Source organism: Gallinula chloropus, assembly GCF_964237585.1.
Source record: "Gallinula chloropus genome assembly, chromosome: 2".
NCBI lineage: Eukaryota > Metazoa > Chordata > Aves > Gruiformes > Rallidae > Gallinula > Gallinula chloropus.
The window spans coordinates 21,866,003-21,886,815 of NC_140086.1; the positions used below are offsets into that span (position 1 = coordinate 21,866,003).

Below are 20,813 nucleotides of genomic sequence, written 5' to 3' on the forward strand. Positions count from 1 at the left end.
TGAAATCTCCAAACTGTGTGATTGCTTTTACAGAGAAGCACAGACCCTTCACGGCTTTCTAAAGTACCAGATAGTGCAGGCTCCAAGTTGAAAAATCAGTATGAATGGAATACAGAGCGCTCTGCAGTGGAGAGCACACTATCTCCTGTGACTTTTTCCCCACAGATTTCCAAAATACTGCTGATTAGACTTTGATCCTCTTTTCACATCTTAAAATTGAAAATCCATAGGAAAGACAGGTGCAAAACACATCCCCGTGGAGCTAGAACATCTCATCCAAAATTCACTTGGTCTCTCTCACACGATGTTGTCATTTGCCACACTCCTTTCTCTCTTCTTCACTGCCTCTCTTGTCTTGAATATTGGAAACCAAAAGTTGACCTGAAAAGACAGAAATATGATGCTATAATCATAGTATTATTGAGTGAGAGGTTGCCCAGACTTTTAACACCCTGTATATTCAGTATTGAAGTCTATTAAAAAACATACACACAAACAACAACACCCTATCTATGGGTGTTGTTATATACACATATAACATATATACATATATATATACATATATATATATAAACAAACTATATGTATCTGCAGCTATCTGGATTTGCCATATGTATCTCTGCATGTATATATGCATGGTCGACTGCAGACTGAATATGAGCCAACAGTGTGCCCAGGTGGCCAAGAAGGCTAATGGCATCTTGGCTTGTATCAGAAACAGCCTGGCCAGCAGGTCTGCGGAAGTGATTGTGCCCCTGTACTCAGCATTGATGAGGTCGCACCTTGAGTGCTGTGTTCAGTTTTGGGCTCCTCACTACAAGAAGGACACTGAGGTCCTGGAGCTTGTCCAGAGAAGGGCAACCAGGCTGGTGAAGGGGCTGGAAAGCAAACTTAGTGAGGAGTGACTGAGGGAGCTGAGGATGTTTAGCCTGGAGAAGAGGAGGCTGAGGGGAGACCTTATTGCTGCCTACAATTAGCTGAAAGACGGTTGTAGAGAGGTGGGTGTTGGTCTCTTCACCTAAGTGACATGTGATAGAAGGAGGGGGAATGGCCTCAAGCTGCACCAGGGGAGGTTTGGATTAGACATTAGAAAAAAATTCTTCACCAAAAGAGTTACGGGGCACTGGAACAGGCTGCCCAGGGAGGTGGTTGAGTCACCGAACCTGCATGTATTTAAAAGGTGGGTAGATGAGGTGCTCAGAGATATGGTTTAGTAGAGGACAGGTATGGTTGGACTCAATGATCTCAAAGGTCTTTTCCAACCCAGCAATTTTGTGATTCTGTGATTCTATGTGTGTTTGCATTTGCATTAGTGCATATATGTACAGGCATATACATATATACATACACACACACATAGAGAAAGAGTGAATGCTTTTGCAAGCCAAAGGTTCTGTTTCCTAATGGCATTTGCAGTTGCACTCTCCCTGTGTGTTAAAACAGAAATAGATCACCTTCTGTTTTGCTCAGCAACAACTGGACATCTTCCTCAGCATTTGGAGGCTGCTTACAAATGCCTGTCTAGATTTGCTATCCAGATTGCAGGAATACTCTTTGTGCCAGAGCTGCTTTTGATATGCTCATGGAAACCAAGTTTCTTCTCTGGAGAGGATTAAGTCTGAAGAGGATTTTCTTGCCAGCACATAGTCATTTGAGTATATCCATGTCATGTCTGATACATGTGTATTGAAGGACAGAATAAAAGAATTACATGATTTAATTTCACCAGTAGGCAACTTGTCTCCAGCCTCTGTGCAGGAGAGCACGGGGGAAAGTCTATTAGCACATAATTCAAGTTAACAAGTGTTCAAGTATTTCCTGGAACTGGCTACCACCCTGAGAGATGGAGATTTTTTAAAATTATTTTTCCCTTGATCTGATGGCTTACCGTTCTAGCAAACGTGTTCTTTCCAGTTTTCTCTTGTAACTTTGCTCTTTTCTTGAGTAATTTTGCATGCAAATAATGTACCCGTTTCGTCTCGATGTCAGGATAAAATGAATTTGACACAAATATTTTAAGTTGGGTCAGGAGGCCGGAGAATAACCCAAAAATGATTAAGAAGAAGATAATTACTCCAAGCTCGATCCATGTCGTGGAGAGACTGAACTCTGGCTGAGGGATGCAGTCATGCTTGAACAAGGAGATCTTGAAAGCATCAGTCTTTGAAACTTGCTCTCTCTTACCGATGATAAAGCTGTTCTCATTCCTCTGTACAAAAAAAGGGGGTGAATAAGGAGCTGATTATAGTTCTGATTCCCTCCTATTTAAGTAATTCACCCATTGATCATTCAGATTTACAAAGGACCATGAATCCATCCAGTGTGTATATATGTCATGCTCATAATAATACACTTATTGGTTATTTATAAATGTTTCAAACTGTATTTTTGCTATTTCTCCTGTGAGACTGTTCCACTGTTAAGAACTTACCTTCTCAGTGGCCCTGATACACAAATATTTAGTTAATTTGGCTCTAGCAGTATAAAATATTCTGCTCTGATCCTCAGTTGGAAGGTCCTTCCTTCAGTGTAAAGCAGAGTATCCATCCCTTAAATGAACATGATCGGCAGTGTTTCCAAACCCACTGAGGCAGGTGCTCTGATCACAAGGTTACCATGCAAGCAAAGCCACCTCTCCTCCTCAAACAGGTGCCTTTGTGCCTTCGCTCAGAAGAGCTGCTGTCCTGCACTGCTTGTGGGCTGAAATACTGAATAACAGGAACTAAACTAGACATGCTGTGGGACTGGGTATGAAATACATGGTAGGAAGGCTGACCTCTTTTCTGACCATGTCAGGGGGGCTCTTCTAACTGCCTGACTTCTGTTAGGTCTGCATGGCACTTCTGTTAGATCAGGTGCCCAAAGTGTGTTACCCCATTTCAGCCTCTTAGCCTTTCCTTGACATTACCCCATTCCTACCAATCTCATGACATTTTATCCCTGAACTGCCCCACTGTACAAGCAAGGAAAAACTGCATTAGGAATCCAATCTGAAACAGGAGTACCAGTGCATGAAGAACTTTACTGTTCATACCAAGAATAAACATCTCAAGAAGTTGCTGAGTCTGTTCTGTTCACCCAGCCAGCTTTCTAACTGCCTGAGATCAGCAGCCCTGAGGCTTGATATGACAAAGCTGTTGAGATTAAATTTTACATTTTAATGTGACTAGCATTCCTTGGGGAACTAGAAAAAGTCTGATGATGGCATAATTTTCTGTTTTGGGAGAGTCAACCAGCTTTCCACAGGAGTGAGCTCTGCTCATAAAGAGAATAAATTCATAGGACAAGACTGACTGGAAAAGGGGAAACATAAACCCCATTTTTAAAAATGGAAAAAGCAAGACCTGGGGAACTACAGACTGGTCAGTCTCACCTCTGCACCTGGCACAATCGTGTTTACAATGGCAGGAAGTGACATGACTACACTAAGCAAGTTTGCAGATGACACCAAGCTAAGTGGTGTGGTTGACTCAACATAAGAAAAGGAAGCCATCCAGAAGGATTTTTATAGGCTGGAAAGGTGGGCCTGGGTGAACCTAATGAGGTTCAACACTGCCAAGTGTCAGGTGTTGCACTTGGGCCGGAAGAATCCCAGACATAGATACAGACTGGGAGAAGAGCTTCTTGAGAGTAGCCCTGCTGAGAAGGACCTGGGTGTCATGGTGGATGAGAAACTTAACATGAGCCATCAGTGTGCTCTTGCAGCTCTCAGGGCCAATGGTATCCTGGGCTCCATCAGAAGAGGGGTGACCAGCAGGGACAGGGAGGTGATTGTCCCTCTCTACTCTGCCCTCATGAGGCCCCATCTGGAGTACTGTGTCCAGATCTGGGGCCCCCAATACAATCAAGATGTGGAACTGTTGGAGAGGGTTCAGAGGAGGCCATGAAGATGATTAGAGGGCTGAAGCACCTCCCCTACTAGAAGAGGCTGGGGGAGCTGGGCTTGTTCAGCCTGGAGAAGAGAAGGCTGCAGGGGGACCTCATTGCAGCCTTCCAGTACCTGAAGGGACCATACAAATTGGAGGGGAATTAACTTTTTAAAAGGATAGATAATGGCAGGACAAGGGGGAATGGATTAAAACTAAAGGAAGGAAGGTTTAGATTAGATATTAGGGGGAGGTTTTTTACAGAGAGAGTGGTGAGGTGCTGGAACAGGCTGCCCAGAGAGATGGTGGATGCCCTGTCCCTGGAGGTGTTCAAGGCCAGGTTGGATGGGGCCCTGGGCAACCTTGTGTAGATCCAGGCCTGGAGGTTGGTGGCCCTGCCTGTGGCAGAGTGGTTGGAGCTCTATGATCCTTGGGGTTCCTTCCAACCCAGAACATTCTATGATTCTATGATTCTATAACAAAGGGCAAAAAGAGGGCAGATTTAGATTAGATATAAGGAAGAAATTCTGTACAGTGAGGGTGGTGAGACCCTGACACAGGTTGCCCAGAGAAGCTGTGGGTGTCCCCTCTGTGGAAGTGCTGAAGGCCAGATTGGATGAGCCTTTGGACAGCATGGACTAATGGAGGGTGTCCCTGCCCGTGACAGGTATAGCACATGGGGTAATTTCTCTCCAAGGACTGGAAGCCATGGAATTTTCCTTTGCTGAATGTTGTGAGGTTCCTGATGCCCCAATTCTCTAGGCTCTTCACCTCCCTCTAAATGGCAGTACAATTCACTAGTGTTTCAGTCACTCTTCCCAGGTTTATATTATCTGCAAAATGGTGTGGATGCAATCTGTTCCTCTGTTCAGGTCATTAGTGAAGAGGTTAAACAGTATAGGTTCCAATGTCTACTCCTGGGGGACATCAGAAGTGATTTTGTGCCATGAATCAGAACCTTTTGGGTCTGGCAGTTCAGCCAGTTTTCAGTTCACATCACTCTCTATTTATCTAGCCCATGCTTCATCAGTTTTTCAGTATGGATGTTGTGGAAGACATCAATATAAGGATTTTTATAGGCTGGAAAGGTGGGCCTGGGTGAACCTAATAAGTGCACAATCAGCATCCACTGTTCTCCCTGATTGTATCATAGAATGCTGTTAGGTTGTTCAAGCACGATTTAACCTTTATAAATCCATGTTGAATACTTCTTATATCCTTCTTGGCCTCCACATGTTTGGAAATGGCTTCCACAACTATATTATTCATCATTTTTCCAGGTATCAAAGTGAGGCTAACCAGACTGAGCTTCCCTGCATCCGCCTCCTTGCCCTTCTTGAAGATGGGAGTGACATTCGATTCTTTTTAGTCCTCAGAAACCTTTTCCAGGCACCTTGTCCTTTTAAAGATAATCAAGAGTGGCCTCAGAGTGACAACAGCCAGCCCTCTCAGTACCTATGACTGCCTCCCATCAGGTCCCATTGCTTAAATGTCCCCTCATCTGATCCTCCTGCACCAAGTCTAAGTTTTCCTTGCTCCAGACTTGCCTTCATCTCAGAGGCTTAGGATTCCTGAAGGCTGGTCTTCATAGTTAAGGCTGAGCTGAAGGTGACATTGAGTACTTTGGGCCTTTCCATGTCCTTTGTCACCAGGAGCCCTACTGCTCTTAGCAGTATATCCAAATTTCCCCAGGTCTGTCTTCTGCTGCTAATAGATCTGCAGGAGCCCTTTCTGCTGCCCTTTGCTTGCCTCACCTGATTTGGCTCGAGGTGGGTTTGGCTTTGTTGACCCCATCCCTAGACAATCAGACAGTGCCTCTGTATTCCTCCTGGCCCCTCTGTCCCTGTTTCCACTTCATCTATCTGGGTTTTTTGGGGTTTTTTTTTCACCTAGACATTTTGTCAGGAGCTCCTTGCTCATCCATGCTGGCCTCCTGATGTCTTGCTAGATTTAGCTGGGGTGAACCATTCTTGAGCTTTGAGGAGGTGATTTTTGCATATCAAACAGCTCTCCTGGACCCTTTTTCTCTTAAGGATCACATCCCAGGGAACCAGGATCATTTCACATGCTGGTTTGGTGATGCTAGATCACAGCTGCTGTGCAGCAGCAGAGTTTATATGAGGCATAAAGACCCTTAGAATGAACACTAATCTGCCTCAGGTTGTCTCCTATTAGACTGAGTAACCAGATGATGAAAGCCTCTCCACTTTTCCAAAGGAATCTGACCTCCCGGGGAGGGGTGGTGAGTCTGACTTGCTATACATCTTCTTCATATATATAAATGGAGGAATAAACATCCTTCCTATATTTACCATTCCCTGAAAATATGATGACACTTTGGAAAGTGCAGAGAACTCTTTGGTATGTATCTGTAATGGCAATGGTCCTTTTTGAATCAGATGGTAATGCCATGAAAGAACTGATGGCTCATTGGCTGTAGGTCTGCTCATGCAGCTGCTGAAGATGAAGGGAAAAAGGGAAATGTTTCAATACTAAACTAAGAAATATAAAGTACTGCTAAGTACTTACTTGCTGAAAGAGGCTGAGTTGAATCTCTAGATCCGGTACTTCTTGGAGATGTTTATTCACAGAAAAAAATAACCAATAAAACAAATAATCTACTGCAGCAAACAGCAGCCAGATGCAAAGATGAATAAATACAGGGAGAAAAAAATATTGCATGTTTTTTCTGTCCTTCCTTGTGAGGCAGAAAGATGGGATTGTCACATAATCTTTTCTTTCTTTTCTGTTAAGTGGCAGAAGACAGGGTCTTTGCTGTTGCTTTTGGTGCTCATCAAATGCAATAAACTTCTGTGTGATGTAAGTATTATTAAATTTGGTACTGTGAGAGCCCAAAAATTTGTTGATAAACAGGCCAGTTCCAAAAGAAGCTAGAAAAATCCCCACTACAGGAAGTACTTTCTGTCCTATATAGGGCAGTATAGTCAGCATAAAAGATATCTGGTTAACAACTCTCTGTATTTCTTCCTTTGTGTCATTTAGTTCTTGTTTTAATACATCATCTGAAATTGAATAAGATGGTGTGAATTCATGCTTTAGGAAGACTATATCTTTAGACAGCTCAATGGGAAGCTTGGCTGCCTCGTAAATCCTTTGTACTGCCTCAACATAATATTTTATCAAGGCAAATTGCTCATACTCTAAATGACAGGTTATACTGTCTGCCAGAACCTTCAGGTTGTGAAAAATATTTTGGATGTTGCCAGCCACCACGACACCTGTGCCAGCAGTAATCAGAGCGTTCCTGCCGTTTTGTAGTCCACAAGAAAGAAGGAAAAGGGCGCTAAAGCAGCGCAGGTACTTGAAACAGGAGAGCGCGATAGAAAGTGAGATCCAGATGGACCCAGAAATCAGTAAGGAACTCAAAGGGTGGAGTGCCAGGGAGAAACGCATGCCAAAGAATAAGAGAAAGCTTGAGAGGAAGCTAACTGCAGAGCAAACTGCAGAGAGCTGCATCAGATACTTCCAACCAGGCTTCCTTTCGGATGTAAAAATTCCCCAGGCCTTCTGGGCTATTGAGACAAATGTTTGCATTCTCTTCCGATTGCTGCTGACACCGCGATGGCTCAAACTGAAAGGCAAGGGAAACAGAAACGCTGTTAGCTGCAGGGTCGCACTGTTGCCAGTGATGTGCTTTGAACTGGCTGAACATTAGTACTTCATGTTGCCAAAAATGCAGATCTGTCTCCCGTGGGGGCTGAACCACTCTGTGTGACACCCGAATCTTCATCCCCAAGATCACATACAGAAACATGGAAGAGATGACTCTAAAAGGTATTATATTTTTTTCCAAAAGTATTTTTGTCCTTTTATGTTTTGTGCACTTTGCTTTCTCATTTGGTATACAGACACGGAGGTTCCTGTGTACATATGTGTGCGTGCATGAGGAGAGAATGAGGGGGATGCAAGTCTCCCATAGCACCCAGTGCTTCCCCACAGACTCTGACTTTGCCCTACAGTTGGGGTGCTGGGAAAGGAAACAGGGGAGCATGGAAACTTCCCAGGGGTACCCTGATGCAGGGGAGCCTGGCTTGGCCTGTGGGGAGCAGCCAGGGCAGCTGCCAGGGAGTGAGGGATGTATGGGTCAGTGTGTGAAGCTGCCCAGGGATGGGGAGTGAAGATGCCTCTCCTTTTTCTGCTGGAGGTAGGTCACTACAGAGGGAATAAAGTGTGTTTCAGAGGCATCTTTCCTTCTTTGGATCCCTCCTGGGGTAGCACAGCTGCATATTGACCCATATATGCTTTTAATCCTGCTTGTCACCATCTCTCTACGGGCATGCCCATACTATAAATTACAGAGTACTTCTGTGAGATTCCAGTCAGCTTGATGGGAGACAGTCCAGTGCACACATCTTTCCTTCACCTTTTACAATATCATATTTATAGTGCAATTTGTCCAAATTGCAAGGCTAATTTATATGCATATTAGCCTTTTAGCATACTAGAGCAAATAAGATACTAATTAAATAAAATAAACTGTTGCAATTTTATTTTGTAATAGGGAATACTACTTTGTCTTTTGTTTAGCCTGAACACAGCAGGTAGCCAGGAGCTAAACTATTATTTTGTGCACATACTGTATTTCACTGATGTTTGGCTTTATGAATTCTGCTAGCATCCACTGCACCGTTTTCCCTTTCTTCTCATGGTAATTAGTTATTAGTTATGTCATTATAGGCTTTTCATGCAGGAGGAGCCGAGAGTGATTGGAGCAGGCATCTGACCCCAGCTGGGACCTTCTTAGGTTGTAGTGCTCATTGTGCAGCTTTTCCTTGGCCTCACTTGAGGTTGATCCTTTCCAGTGCTGAGGATCATCCTGAAAGATGCTGAGTGTTTTCAATAGCATTGGTAGGGATTAAAGGGGGCAATAGCTGCCAGGGTGGGCTCAATTCCTGGCACTGTCACTCTGGTTGGGAAGGCTGAGGAAATTCCTTGCCTCTGGGGCCTCAGTGAACTCAGCTGTAAAATGGAGTATAACAGCAATTAGCAGCTCCTTTGCAGGATCGAAATTAGTTAATTAACATCCCGAAATATGTAGAAGTCACCATGTGTTTGGAAAAGTGGTGCAAGCAAAGCAGGGAGGAGAGATAGCACACAAGCCACTGGACCCCAGCTTTGCTGTGAGCAGAGCTTTCCTTTGCTTACCCTCTTCCTAAAAGTTTGTTTGCCCTCTTCCTATTCAACTAGAAATAAGGCATTTTTAGGAAACATAATTAAAATATGTTCATCATCCTGAAGTTGAGCAGGACCAGACCTAACAACCAGGAAACCCTGCCAGCAAATTATGAATTTCTTGGGTTGGATCCTTAAATTGTACGTGCCACCACATCTTCTTGATAGATCTAAGAAAAATTGCCCTGTAAAGTCAATAGATCTGGAGTTCTGTTCTTGATTTAAGAAGCCATAAAACACCCCAAACACTGAAAAGCTAGCATTTTTGTAATAATCTGTGAAAACTTCCATGTGAGAAAATAACACATTTTGAGTTCTCTTTTGTGGCACTGATTTCACAGCTGTTCTCAAACAGGTTCTGCATGGCCTTGTGTGTTTACATGGATACACATAGCATATTCCTGGTAACTGCAGAATCACAGAATCGTAGGGGTTGAAAGGGGCCTCCAGAGATCATCAGGTCCAACCCCCCTGCCAAAGCAGGTTCCTTAGGACAGATTGCACAGATAGGCACCCAGACAGGTCTTGAATATCTCCAGAGAAGGAGAGTCCACAACCCCCCTGTTCCAGTGCTCTGTCACTCTCACTGTGAAAAAGTTCTTCCGCAAGAAGATAATAAACATTCAGTAAATGGCTGCAATCTTTGACTGGGAGTTTGGCATGACTGCATCTAAGAACTGGAGACAGAGTCAAGAGTGAGGCCTGAGAATTAACAAGAGCTGTACTTCTGGACCAGCAGGTGGGAGACTTGCAAAATATGGACATAATTTTAAAATAATCAAAAAAGTCTCCTTTACTGGGCAGATTCAATGCTGTCAGGTGAGATCACTGCACTACTCCGTGCATCCATGGCAGGTTTGTCCCTAACCTGAGTGAACCCAGAGTTTTAAGGCAGGAAAAACATCTTAAAGAGCCACTGATTTTTGGAGCCTGTGGTACGGATGCTCTGGTGTATCTGTGTGATTTGGTGTCCCTATCCTCTGCAGAGTCTGTCTCTGAGCTGAGCCACTGCTGGGGTCAGAGTCAGGCTCACAGCACACATCTCTGTCTTGTCTGACACCTCTGTTTTCCCTCATCACAAGTAGATATTCAGCACAGGAGAATCACGCACAGAATGAAAACTCCAAACCTAAAAAACTGTGGAGGCTGAAAATTCTTGTATCAGCAGGCACTTAAACAGCTGTGAATGCTTGGGAAGGGAAAATAACACTCTGGCTCAGAGGTAGAAATAAATCTTTGGCTCGACTAAAAGAGGCTAATTCAGTGCTTAAAGAAACAGTAAACCTTGTGAGCTTTCTGGAATGATTCCTTTTGAAAACATAAATCACAAAAGCTCTCCTGAAGCTGTTAGGTGCAGATACAAATTCTAACAGGAGGCTGACAAGAACAAAACCTTCATTGCAATTGCAGTCCAAAGCAAAGCACTTTTTCTTCTGTCCTGCACCATGATCTAGTGTGTGTGTGGGGGGGTGCTGCTATTATTTATGTAGCAAAAGGAAGGAATTATTCTTAGAAAGCAGTTTCTTGCTCTAAGTGCCAGCTTCTTTCCACCCTCTGATGATGTACGCCACAGAGGGGAGCTGGAAACTCTGCCTTTGAACCTGTTCTCTGTATAGTCCAAGGGGAACCTCTCTATGCCCTAGTTTCCCTGTCTAGGAAATGCTCAGGGACCGACTGGTACCACTCAGTTTTTGCACCCTCACATGAAGTCTGACACAACGTTCCTCTGCACAGTGCTGCTGTTAGAGCTGATCTCAGGAGGAGGGTGGCAGTTAGTTGGGCCCTTTGCTCCTGCGCAGGTGTAAAAACAAAGTCTTGTTAAGGGAGACATTAGGCTAAATGGGAAGCTTGTATCTCATTGATGCTAAAGCTTCAGCTACACAGTGATCTTTGCCTCATAAATCCTGTTTGGATTTTATACAGGAATTATGGAACACAATAAAAACATAGAATCGTGTATTTCCTTCTTCGGCAGTTTCAGCAGCCTTCTCTCCTAGCTTAGACCAGTTACATTGAAATGCAAGGGCATCACTTCCCTTTTTTGGATACCATCAAAAAACACACTGCAGAACTATGGTTTAGTAACAGGCAGAAATACAGGAAGGAGTCCCACATTATTTCCTTTGGTCAGTCCAGGGCATTCAGCAAAGAAATAAAAGACCCATCAAATAAACAGCAGCATCACTGTAACTGCCCCCAGACCTTCGGTGAGACCCCTGTCATTTCTCATGTTCACAGTATTTGCTTTAAACTGCAATAGGAAGGGGAAAAAATGGTATAAACACAGTCAAGGACAAATATCTAATCAAATATGTGCACGTAGAAACTCGAAATACTGTACAATACAGCATGCAAGCACAACAATTTATATACATGCAAGCCCAAAAATAACAGCTGGTCAAGATCTCTTTTTTCTTCATTATTTAAAGTGGCTCAAGAAAATTCTGAACACTGCCAGACATGATCAAATCTGTAGGATGCCACAAATTGATTAAATGTCATCTAATGTCAGATACTCATGTCCACAATTGAGCTACCTGTCTATGAACAGAGTTTGGATTATTCAGAACTATCCAAAGTCAGGTGAGATGGACCTCCCTCTGTGTTCCTCCATTGCAAGCACAGGTTATATTTGATTGTGCTGGGCACTCAGAGCCAGGCACAGAAGATGTCATGGGCAGCCATAGAAATTGAACAGCCATGAAACAAAGATGGAACATGAAATCAAATTTTCTCACTTATACTGCCACAGGCCATGTTACACTTGGAACTTTGATTCAGCAGATACACAGACATAGGTTTCCTGTAAAAGACAGGCAGAGGCAGGAATGGAGGCATGGCTAGGGAACCTTGAATGGTATTTTGCTTATTGACAAAAGCAACTGTACAAAACCCAGAAAATTCCAGTATGAGGGATGGAAGCAGCTGCAAGAGGTTATACAGTCCCTTCTCCTACACATAATATCACTATACAAGGATTTGGGGAAGTTTAGGAATAAATTGTTTCATGAATGTTAGAAATAGGCCCTCGAATCAATAAGATGACAGCAATTAACTTAAAGGAAGTCCGTTCACCTTACAACAGCTAACTCAATCCATAATTACTATGCGCAGTTCCTTGACATTAAACCTAAAGCATTACTTACAGGTCCTCCTGTAAAGTGCGTGAAAGATCTTCACGGTGCTGTTTGTCTCTTGATTTTGGTGAGGAACTGAGATAGGCAGTAATACAAAGTTTCACATGAGTAATTTGTTTCCCATACCCTCCCTCAGTGACTCAGGCACGCTACAGTTTTGAAATTATTCTGGTTTTGACAAAGATTCATGAGGAAGTAACTTTTATGCACAAGACCAAAATAGTATATAATTTGCAAGTGCCACTTTCCACCTTTTTTTCAGGCAGAGTAAAAGACATCAGCAAATGAGTTCTGGGTGCAGATTTCAAAGACTTAAAGTTATGTTGAAAAATGCCTCAGGTCTGTAACTTGTAAGCTATTTTAGTGCTTCCCATTGAAACTAACAGCAATTCAGTGCCCAAAGAATTTCAAAGTTTTAATCGTTTTTACCCTACAAATGTTCCTGCTGAGACCTATATAAATATTTCTCTAGACAGTCTGTCAGAATATGACCCTTTGAATGGTACCCACCCTAAATACCCAACAAAGAAACTCATATTATATAGTCTGTCAAGCATGGTGATCTCTAAATTTAAAATAAGACTTTTGTATGAGATTGTAGGATTGTAATTCAGTATTTGTCAGTGAGAAGTACAATAGCAAAGATACTGATGTGGCACTTACATTTTCAAAATAATCTTCAGATCTTAGCTGTTCCCCGCAACATCCCTAGTCTAGGAGGTCTTTGCAGCCTGTACGAAGTATCTCATTATTAATACTTATTACCTTTATTAAAGAAGATGTTTGAGGATGCATCCTGAACAGGGTTTTTCACTGGATAAATTTACAACAGAAAAAGGGTCCTAGTCCCAGTCTGCCAAGAAACAACCACATGATGAACTGTGGCCATAGCTAACCAGACTATTAGAGATTGTCAGGCTTTATTTTTTGTTGGTTTGCTTTTTAATTTATTTGGGTTTTTTTTTTATTTTTAAAAAGAAGTATAAGAAACCAGAATTTCACCCATACCCCCAGCATTTATTTGACAAGAAATTCCAACTGATTTTGACTCTTTGGTGATCAAATGTTTGGTGACATAGTTACTGGTAGGGAAAAAACCATACATGCTGCTGCACTGGGGGGTCATTGGACTCATGTTTTGGGGTCCTTTAGCATAAAAAAATCTTCAAAAATTAATTAAATATAAGTTATTATCATTTTAACCAAGCACTTGTTTAATTCGAATTGTGTACTGATTCTATGGTACATAAAATTTTACCTTAGATAAACTACAGGATTTCTGTATACACTGCAGTTTGTGTGCTTATTTGTGTGCATGGGAGAGAAGGAAGATACTTCTGGAGACCCAACCTTTCAGCTTGAAATGGGTGACACGGATCCTACCAATTATTGGATTGATCTATTGAACCAGTCAGTCCTTTCATTCAGTTGTCATCAGGGCCATCTGGGAGAGGACTACAGATTTGTTTTGAAGGAAATCGAAGGCTTTACGAGGACAAAGCAAAGATGAGGAGTACTTCACAATCTGCTAAGTACCTATGGTATCTTTCAAACAACATCCTCCATACACTGACTCTTACAGCCACTTTCAGAACTAACTTGTAATTACAGTTTTGCTGTTTGTGTTTAAACTTCCAGACCCATTCCTGGAATAAAATGCATCCTTGTTTTTCTCAGAAAGGTCAAAGGTGCTTAGGTCCATTGCAGAGATATTACTGACTGCACCAAAGGAATTCTAAATTGGGGATTGGCTCTCATTTAGGTTCTGATTTCAAAGATCCAGGGCTGTACATCAGGCTCAGTTCTGTCCTTGGTTCTCTGTAGAGTCCAGTCCAGTCAGCAACTCCTGAAGTCCTGGCATGAACATTATCTATTTGCCCTTGGTTGAAATGTCCCTGCATGCAGTTTTCCAGACAGCTGGTTTTCCAGCAGGTTCTGATAGCACTGAACTAGCAGGTCTCACGGGCTCGCCGTAGGACCAGGCTTCCCCTCCACAGCGCAGCCACGCTCCCACTTCTTCAAAAGCTGCTACTGAGTATGTTCAGAAAGCTGGCAGGCAGCAAGATGAACGTAGCATAATGTTCATAGCATCTAAATTATGCATAATGTAAGGGTATAATTAGATACATTGGATCATCTGTAACTGGAGAAAGTTTCTGTTCATTATAGGACGAGCAGATGAAATGGTCTTTCAGCAGAACATATCCTTCATAGTATTATAAAGGAGGAAATTCTGTGAAGTGACCTAGATAAGTGCATATTAAGTCAGACCAAGTATCCATTGAGCCCAGCATCTCAGCCTTGATAGCAGCATGACACAGATGTTTACAGAACGACAGAATGGTGATTCTGGGACATCTGGACATGGTCGAGGTGACCCTGGTTGAGTGGAAAGGGATTTGGAACAGATCATAGTATCATAGAATCACAGAATCTCCTGAGTTGGAAGGGACCCATAATGATCATCAAGTCCAACTCCTGGCTTCACACAGAGCCAGCTAAGTCAGAGCATGGGACTGAGCGCATCATCCATATGCTTCTTGAGCTCAGTAAGGCTCAGTGCTGTGATGACTTCCCTGGGGAGCCTGTTCCAGTGCCCCCTCTCAGTAAAGAACCTCCAGAGTTTCCTTCTAACCTCAGCACCTCTGGGATTCTGAGATTCTATGACATTTGAGATCTCTGTTGGTGCATTTCTCTGGCCTCTTAGGACAAACGGCAGGACAACCATCAGGTGTGTCTGCCACTCCTCCTAGTTTCTGCAAACTTGCTGAGGGTGCACTCTTTCCAGGCTACTCATGAAGAAAGTGATCAAAGGGATGGAATATGTCTCCGAAGAGGAAAGGCTGAGAGAACTCAGCCTAGAGAAGGAAAGTCTCAGGGGAGACCTTATAGCAGCTTGACAGTACCTGAAGGGGGCTTATAAGAAAGATGGGGACAAACTTTTGAGCAGGGCCTGTTACAAAATGACAAGGGATAATGGTTTTAAATGAAAAGAGTGGATTTAGACTAGGTGTAAGGAAGAAACTTTTTACAATGAGGGTGGTGAGGCACTGGCACAGGTTGCCCAGAGAGAAGGTAGATGCCCCAACAATGTAAACATTCAAGGTCAGGTTGGATGGGGATTTGGGCAGCCTAATCTTGAAGATGTTCCTGCTCACTGCAGGGGGTTGAACTAAATGATCTTTAAAGGTGCTTCACAACCCAAATTATAGTATGATTTTATGGTACACAATCCAGGCCCCAGTATAATCTCCTGGCATACACTACGAGTGAACTTTGCCTAGTGGGATGTTGCACTGCTGATCGAAACCCACTGAACCCGTTTGGGGTTTCTTTCATGTATGAGTTTTGTCAGGAGCTCCTTGCTCACCCATGCTGGCCTCCTGCTCCCTTGCTTGGTGAAAGCTGGGGCAAACCATTCCTGAGCTTTGAATATCAACCAGCTCTCCTGGACCCATCTTCTATTCATTGCAATATCCTATGGCATTCTTCCAAGAAGATCTTTGAAAAGACTTATGTCTTTCTCAACATCCACCAAGCATTCAGTGCTAATAATTATTTTTTTCTCTGCATGAAGTCTAAGAAAAGCCCTGTTTTCATCACTTGGGATGCTGTTTATCTGCTAGTCTTTTTTAAACAGTGAAATAAAATAGTCAATAGGCACAGGTTTTATGCCTTGACCATAGAAATTTTGCAGCACTTCATAATGCCTTTGGGGTTCCAGGAAGAAAAGAGGCTCCCACAGCACCAATACAAGCAGTGGGAGTGTGCAACAGGACTTTTCATCCATGACCAGACAGTTATGGCACTAAAATTCCATTCATAATAACCCAACTACTGGTCAGTTCAGCAGCTTTTAGATCTTAGATCTTTTAGAACTTTTAGCCAAAGATCTGGATCCAGAGATGGGTGAGAAGGAATTTTTGCATCCACTTGGGCTATATATCAGAAAGTATTTTGTGGTCATCTGGGTGGAATAAATTTTTCTACCCTTTATATTTTCATGAGCAATGCTCACCATTTCAAATCAAATTGTGGCAGTGACTGGCATTAGCCCTCCAGCCTCTCCTAGGAAATGAAAAAAAACCTGTAAAGTACTCATAGACAATGCAGAAATCAGTCCTGAAGCCTGAAAAGTGTTCTAACATTTCAATTACTTAAGTCCTTAGCTCCTCTCAGTGATACAGCATGCTGATAAAGTTCCTCATCTGGTCTGTCCCAACCCATATGCCACCATCAGGGACACCTCTTAGGTGTGCTGGTGTCACTGGAGGGTTTTTTGGCAGTTCCTTTAAAGCAGAGTATTTTACTGACCCACTCACAGCCCAGCCTCACAAACTGTCAGTACAACTGTGTATTTGGGTTTGCGTGGCAAGGTTTGGTTGAGGGGGCTACAAGATTGGCTTCTGTAACAAACTGCTAAAAGCTTCCCCCATGTCCCATAGAGCCAATACTAGCCAGCTCCAAGACAGACCCATCACTGGCCACGGCTAAGCCGATAGCATAGTTAAGAAGGGGAAAAAAAACCCAACCGGATAAATTGCAGCCAAAGAGAGAAGTGAGAATATGTGAGAGGAACCACTCTGGAGACATGAAGGCCAGTGAAGGAGGATGGGGAGGAGGTGCTTCAGGCACCAACAAGAGATTCCCCTGCAGCCTATGGAGAAGACTATGGTGAAGCAGGCTGTCCCCCTACAGTCCATGGAGGATGATGTGGAGCACAGATTACACCTACAGCCCATGGAGGACCCTACACTGGAGGAGGTGGAAGCACCTGAATGAGGCTGTGACTCCGTGGGGGACCCACACTGGAGCAAGCTCCTGGCCCTGTGGACAGAGGAGCCCATGCTGGAGCAGGTTTGCTGGTGGGACTTGTGACCCTGTGAGGGATCCACACTGGAGCAGTCTTGGCCTGAAGGTCTGCACCTCATGTGAAGGACCCATGCTAGGGCAATTTGGGACTGTCTCCCACAAGAGGGACCCCACACTGGAGCAGGGGAAGAGTGTGAGGAGCCCTCCTCCTCCTCCTGGGGAGGAAGGAGCTGCAGAGGCAACGTGTGATGAACTGACCACAACCCATTCACTGTTCCCCTATGCCTCTGGGGGAGAAGGAGAGAAATGGAGACTGAAGTTGAGCCTGCGAAGAAGGAAGGGGCGGGGGGAGGTGTTTTAGGATTTGGATTTATTTCTCATTATCTTACTTTGTTTGATTCGGTAATAATTGGTGAGGGATCAGCAATTGCTGATTCCCTCAGTAACAGCTGCCCTGTCCTTATCTCAACCCACTGCCCTTTCATATCTTCTCTCACCTATCCAGCTGAGGATGGGCAGTGACAAAGCAGCTTTGTGGAGCACGTGGCCTCCAGCCAGGGTGAACTCACCAAAAGACAACAATTTTTCTGGGATCAAGGTGAGTGCCTGCTGGTTGGAGGTGGCCAAGGCCCCCAGATCACAAACTACAGCACAAGCTTCTGCTGGGGAAATAGTTTCTTTACCTGCCTGGCTGCTGGGCTTCCCTGTTGACATTGTCCCATACTTGCCACTGTAAAATGGGGGGAACCAACAGTTTACTAAGTTGAAGTACAGTAATGCAATGGCTGTTGGTCATTTCTGCTCTGCTTGCCAGTGCAGTACAGATCACTCTGCACTAAAAAAGTGAGGAAGGTTTCAGACTTAGTGTATTTCTGACCTCTTTTCCCATTTTGCTTCTTAATCCTTGCAGAATGACTGGCAAAATTTGCTTGCACATGAAAAGTGTTAAAAACATCACTGCTCAAGATCCAACAGTTCTGGCAGCTCCTTAACATGTTTCAACTGATAACGCTGCTGTGATTAACATAGTTTTGATAATGCTGTGCTTAAACTAGTCTAACATTTCTTCGGGTTTGTCTTTAGGATGCTGAAAGCTGCTTCCTCTCGTGACACATCCGTGTGCTGCAAGAACAAAGCAAGTTCAGAGCTGTCTCACACTGAACTCACTCGATACTCTGCTTAGCCTGTGTCTGCCTAAGGAAGATCAGCTAGTCACTAACTGTCCTTCTTCTGGGCTGGATTCCATGCAGCCAGGAAAGAAACAAAGATCAGCATTTATAAATGTTTGTGCCCTTGTTTTTTGAGTCATGGCTGTAATTATTGTTTCTGTTTTACTGCTACAGCAGAAATCTAGATTAAAGCAAGACAATTACATTTTCTTTTCTAAATATCTGAGGAAATGAAATAATGACAGTGGATCATTACTCACAGTGAGCAGAACTCCACTGGATGAGCAGTATGTCTGGAGCCAGCGACACAACAGCCATGAGTAAACAGTTCACAGAGTGAATCAGGATTGTGGAAACTCGCTTCTCGTGGGCTTCAGTGAAAAACCCGGTCCAAATAATGCTGAGCTTGGGTAAAGCTTCTATCTGATGCTGGCAGATGAAGCTAATCTTTATATGATAAAAAGGTAGTGTTTGAGTCCCTATGAAAATACTAACTATGGTTGCTATAAGAAACTACTCCCTGACGTTGAGCTGGGAAGCATTCCTAACAGTCTCCATGAAAGCAGTTTAATAATCATCATTGGTGCTCATTTAAATGCTCCAGACTTGGTCCCAGTAAAACGAGATCTTGATACCTCTCTATGGAGTCTTGACTGAGCACCCAACAGGTATCATGAAGTGACTGCCCAAAGCAAAGGCTTGTCACATCCTTCTTTTACTGAACAGTGGAAATGCTTCTCTCCACTGCTGTAAGTTACTTTGTTTATGTTTTATAACCTCCTCTGTGTTGGAGATGTTACTCACAACAAATTATGCAGCCAGACACAGCTGCTACCTCCAACTGCAGCGAGAATATGCGGTTTTAATGAAACATAAAATCAATGTTTCATGATGGTAGCAGTTTCACAGTTACTACAAGGAGCTGCACCTGCCAAACTATCTCTACTAAAAAGGATGATGCAGCCTGTGTGAGAACCTGGGTTAAAGGGTCTTTATAAAAACCTTATTTGGAAATAAATGCTGGGTCATGGCTGCCTGTGGGACTGTTGCCCTTCAGTCTGAACTCTTGGGTAAATTCACGCACATATGCTTTTGGGCTGGATCTTCCCCTGGTGTAGTCATGCACCCTGTGTTGGACTCATGTGAGTTCCCAGCCTGAGCATTCCCACCTTCCTTTTGAGCCATTTGCCCAAACACTTGTGTATTCTTGGTTTAGCCTGTTGGAAAATCACATTGCTTAGAAAAATTCTATTATTATATAACCTTAAAATAAGTCATATCACTTTGACACTGTTAGACTAGCTCGAGATTGCACAAGAGGTTATTCCAGAAAATCTGAGAGGGGAAGTAATCTCTGCTGAGCCACAATGATGGGGGTGGGCTGGGGGGAGCGAGGCAACTTCTCAGGCTGAAGGTGCTGTGTAAGCTCATGCTTAGTTGGGGGACACGTTGGGATACAAAACACATTTTTCAGGAGTGGGTTCCATATAGTTTTCATCAGTTTAAAGTAAACTTCAAGCTAGTCCTACATTTGATCTTGAAGGTCTTTTCCAACCGTAACCATTCTATGATTCTAAGATAACTGTTTTTCCTTCTTTGCATTTTCTCACTATTGTTCACACACTACCCTGACATCTTTTTCACCAAAGCAAAAGATATACCAGACAGAAGAACTGGCACTCTTAAATGACTGAAATAAAGAAAATCAAATAGGATGCATCACAAAAAGGTTTTGCCCCAGACAGCTGCACTGTAATGAAATACCAAATGATACCATTCTAATTTTTCCACAAGGTATGCTATTCCAGATAACTGAAGTCAGCACTGCTCCAGTGAAGGTGCCCATATAGTAAAGACTGCCAAAGCAATAAAAGAAAAAAAGGTTATATGGAAAAAAGAGGAAAATTGTAATAACAGCATTTGTTGGACCATATCTTACCAGGAAATCTGATACATTAGGAAAAAATTCCTTAATGAATGCTATCAAAAGTATCAGTGAGATAAGGAAAGAAATAATGTAACCAAGAAACAGCAACTGTATAGCAAACTTTTCTTAGAGTAACGTAAGCAGAATTTATAATGGATATACCAAAGCAGCTGGCAATGGTGCTATAAAATAGGTTTGGTGTTTCTTATCCCTCAGTTACTTTGAAGGAGTTTATAACTTTGCTAACTTTATTCAAACTTTCAATACAGTATTATTTTCCAGTCTTGGCTGTTTTGGTTTTGTTAGTGACTAATAAGAAAGTTCCTTCTGACAAAAAAAAAAAAAAAAAAAAAAAGGAAAAAAGGGGAAGAATTGAAAAGTAAGGCAGCCTACGGCTTACAAGACAATACTTGTCACTGTTCTTCTCAAAGTCTTTCCTTGTGTTGGCTTCCTCTGGCCAAAGTCTAAAATCTCTGTCTTCTGTTTTCTAACTCTCACATGGTTTAGATAAAGAATGGTTTCCTTAAAAAAAAAAAAAAAGGAGGAGGGAGGGGGGGAGCGGTTGGTGCAATAAAATTACTTCTTGTGCACAATGAGTATATGATAATAAAACCAGTTTAGAAATAGAGTGTTTTTAGGAAGAACTGTTAAAACAAAGGGGAAGGCAGAGAATGAAACCCACAAAGCATTATAAAACAAACCTCAACAC

The 20,813-nt window shown here is 43.0% G+C and overlaps 1 protein-coding gene across 1 annotated transcript; it reads right to left on the bottom strand.

The window, feature by feature from the left end:
* Positions 1-297: 297 nt before the first annotated feature.
* On the bottom strand, positions 298-7,421 carry DCSTAMP (dendrocyte expressed seven transmembrane protein; the record flags this gene model as incomplete). The annotated part of the gene is made up of 3 exons (XM_084280017.1): positions 298-381; positions 1,889-2,209; positions 6,396-7,421. 3 exons carry the CDS (start codon positions 7,419-7,421, stop codon positions 298-300), a joined length of 1,431 nt encoding a protein of 476 aa, XP_084136143.1.
* Between the last annotated feature and the right edge of the window lie 13,392 nt (positions 7,422-20,813).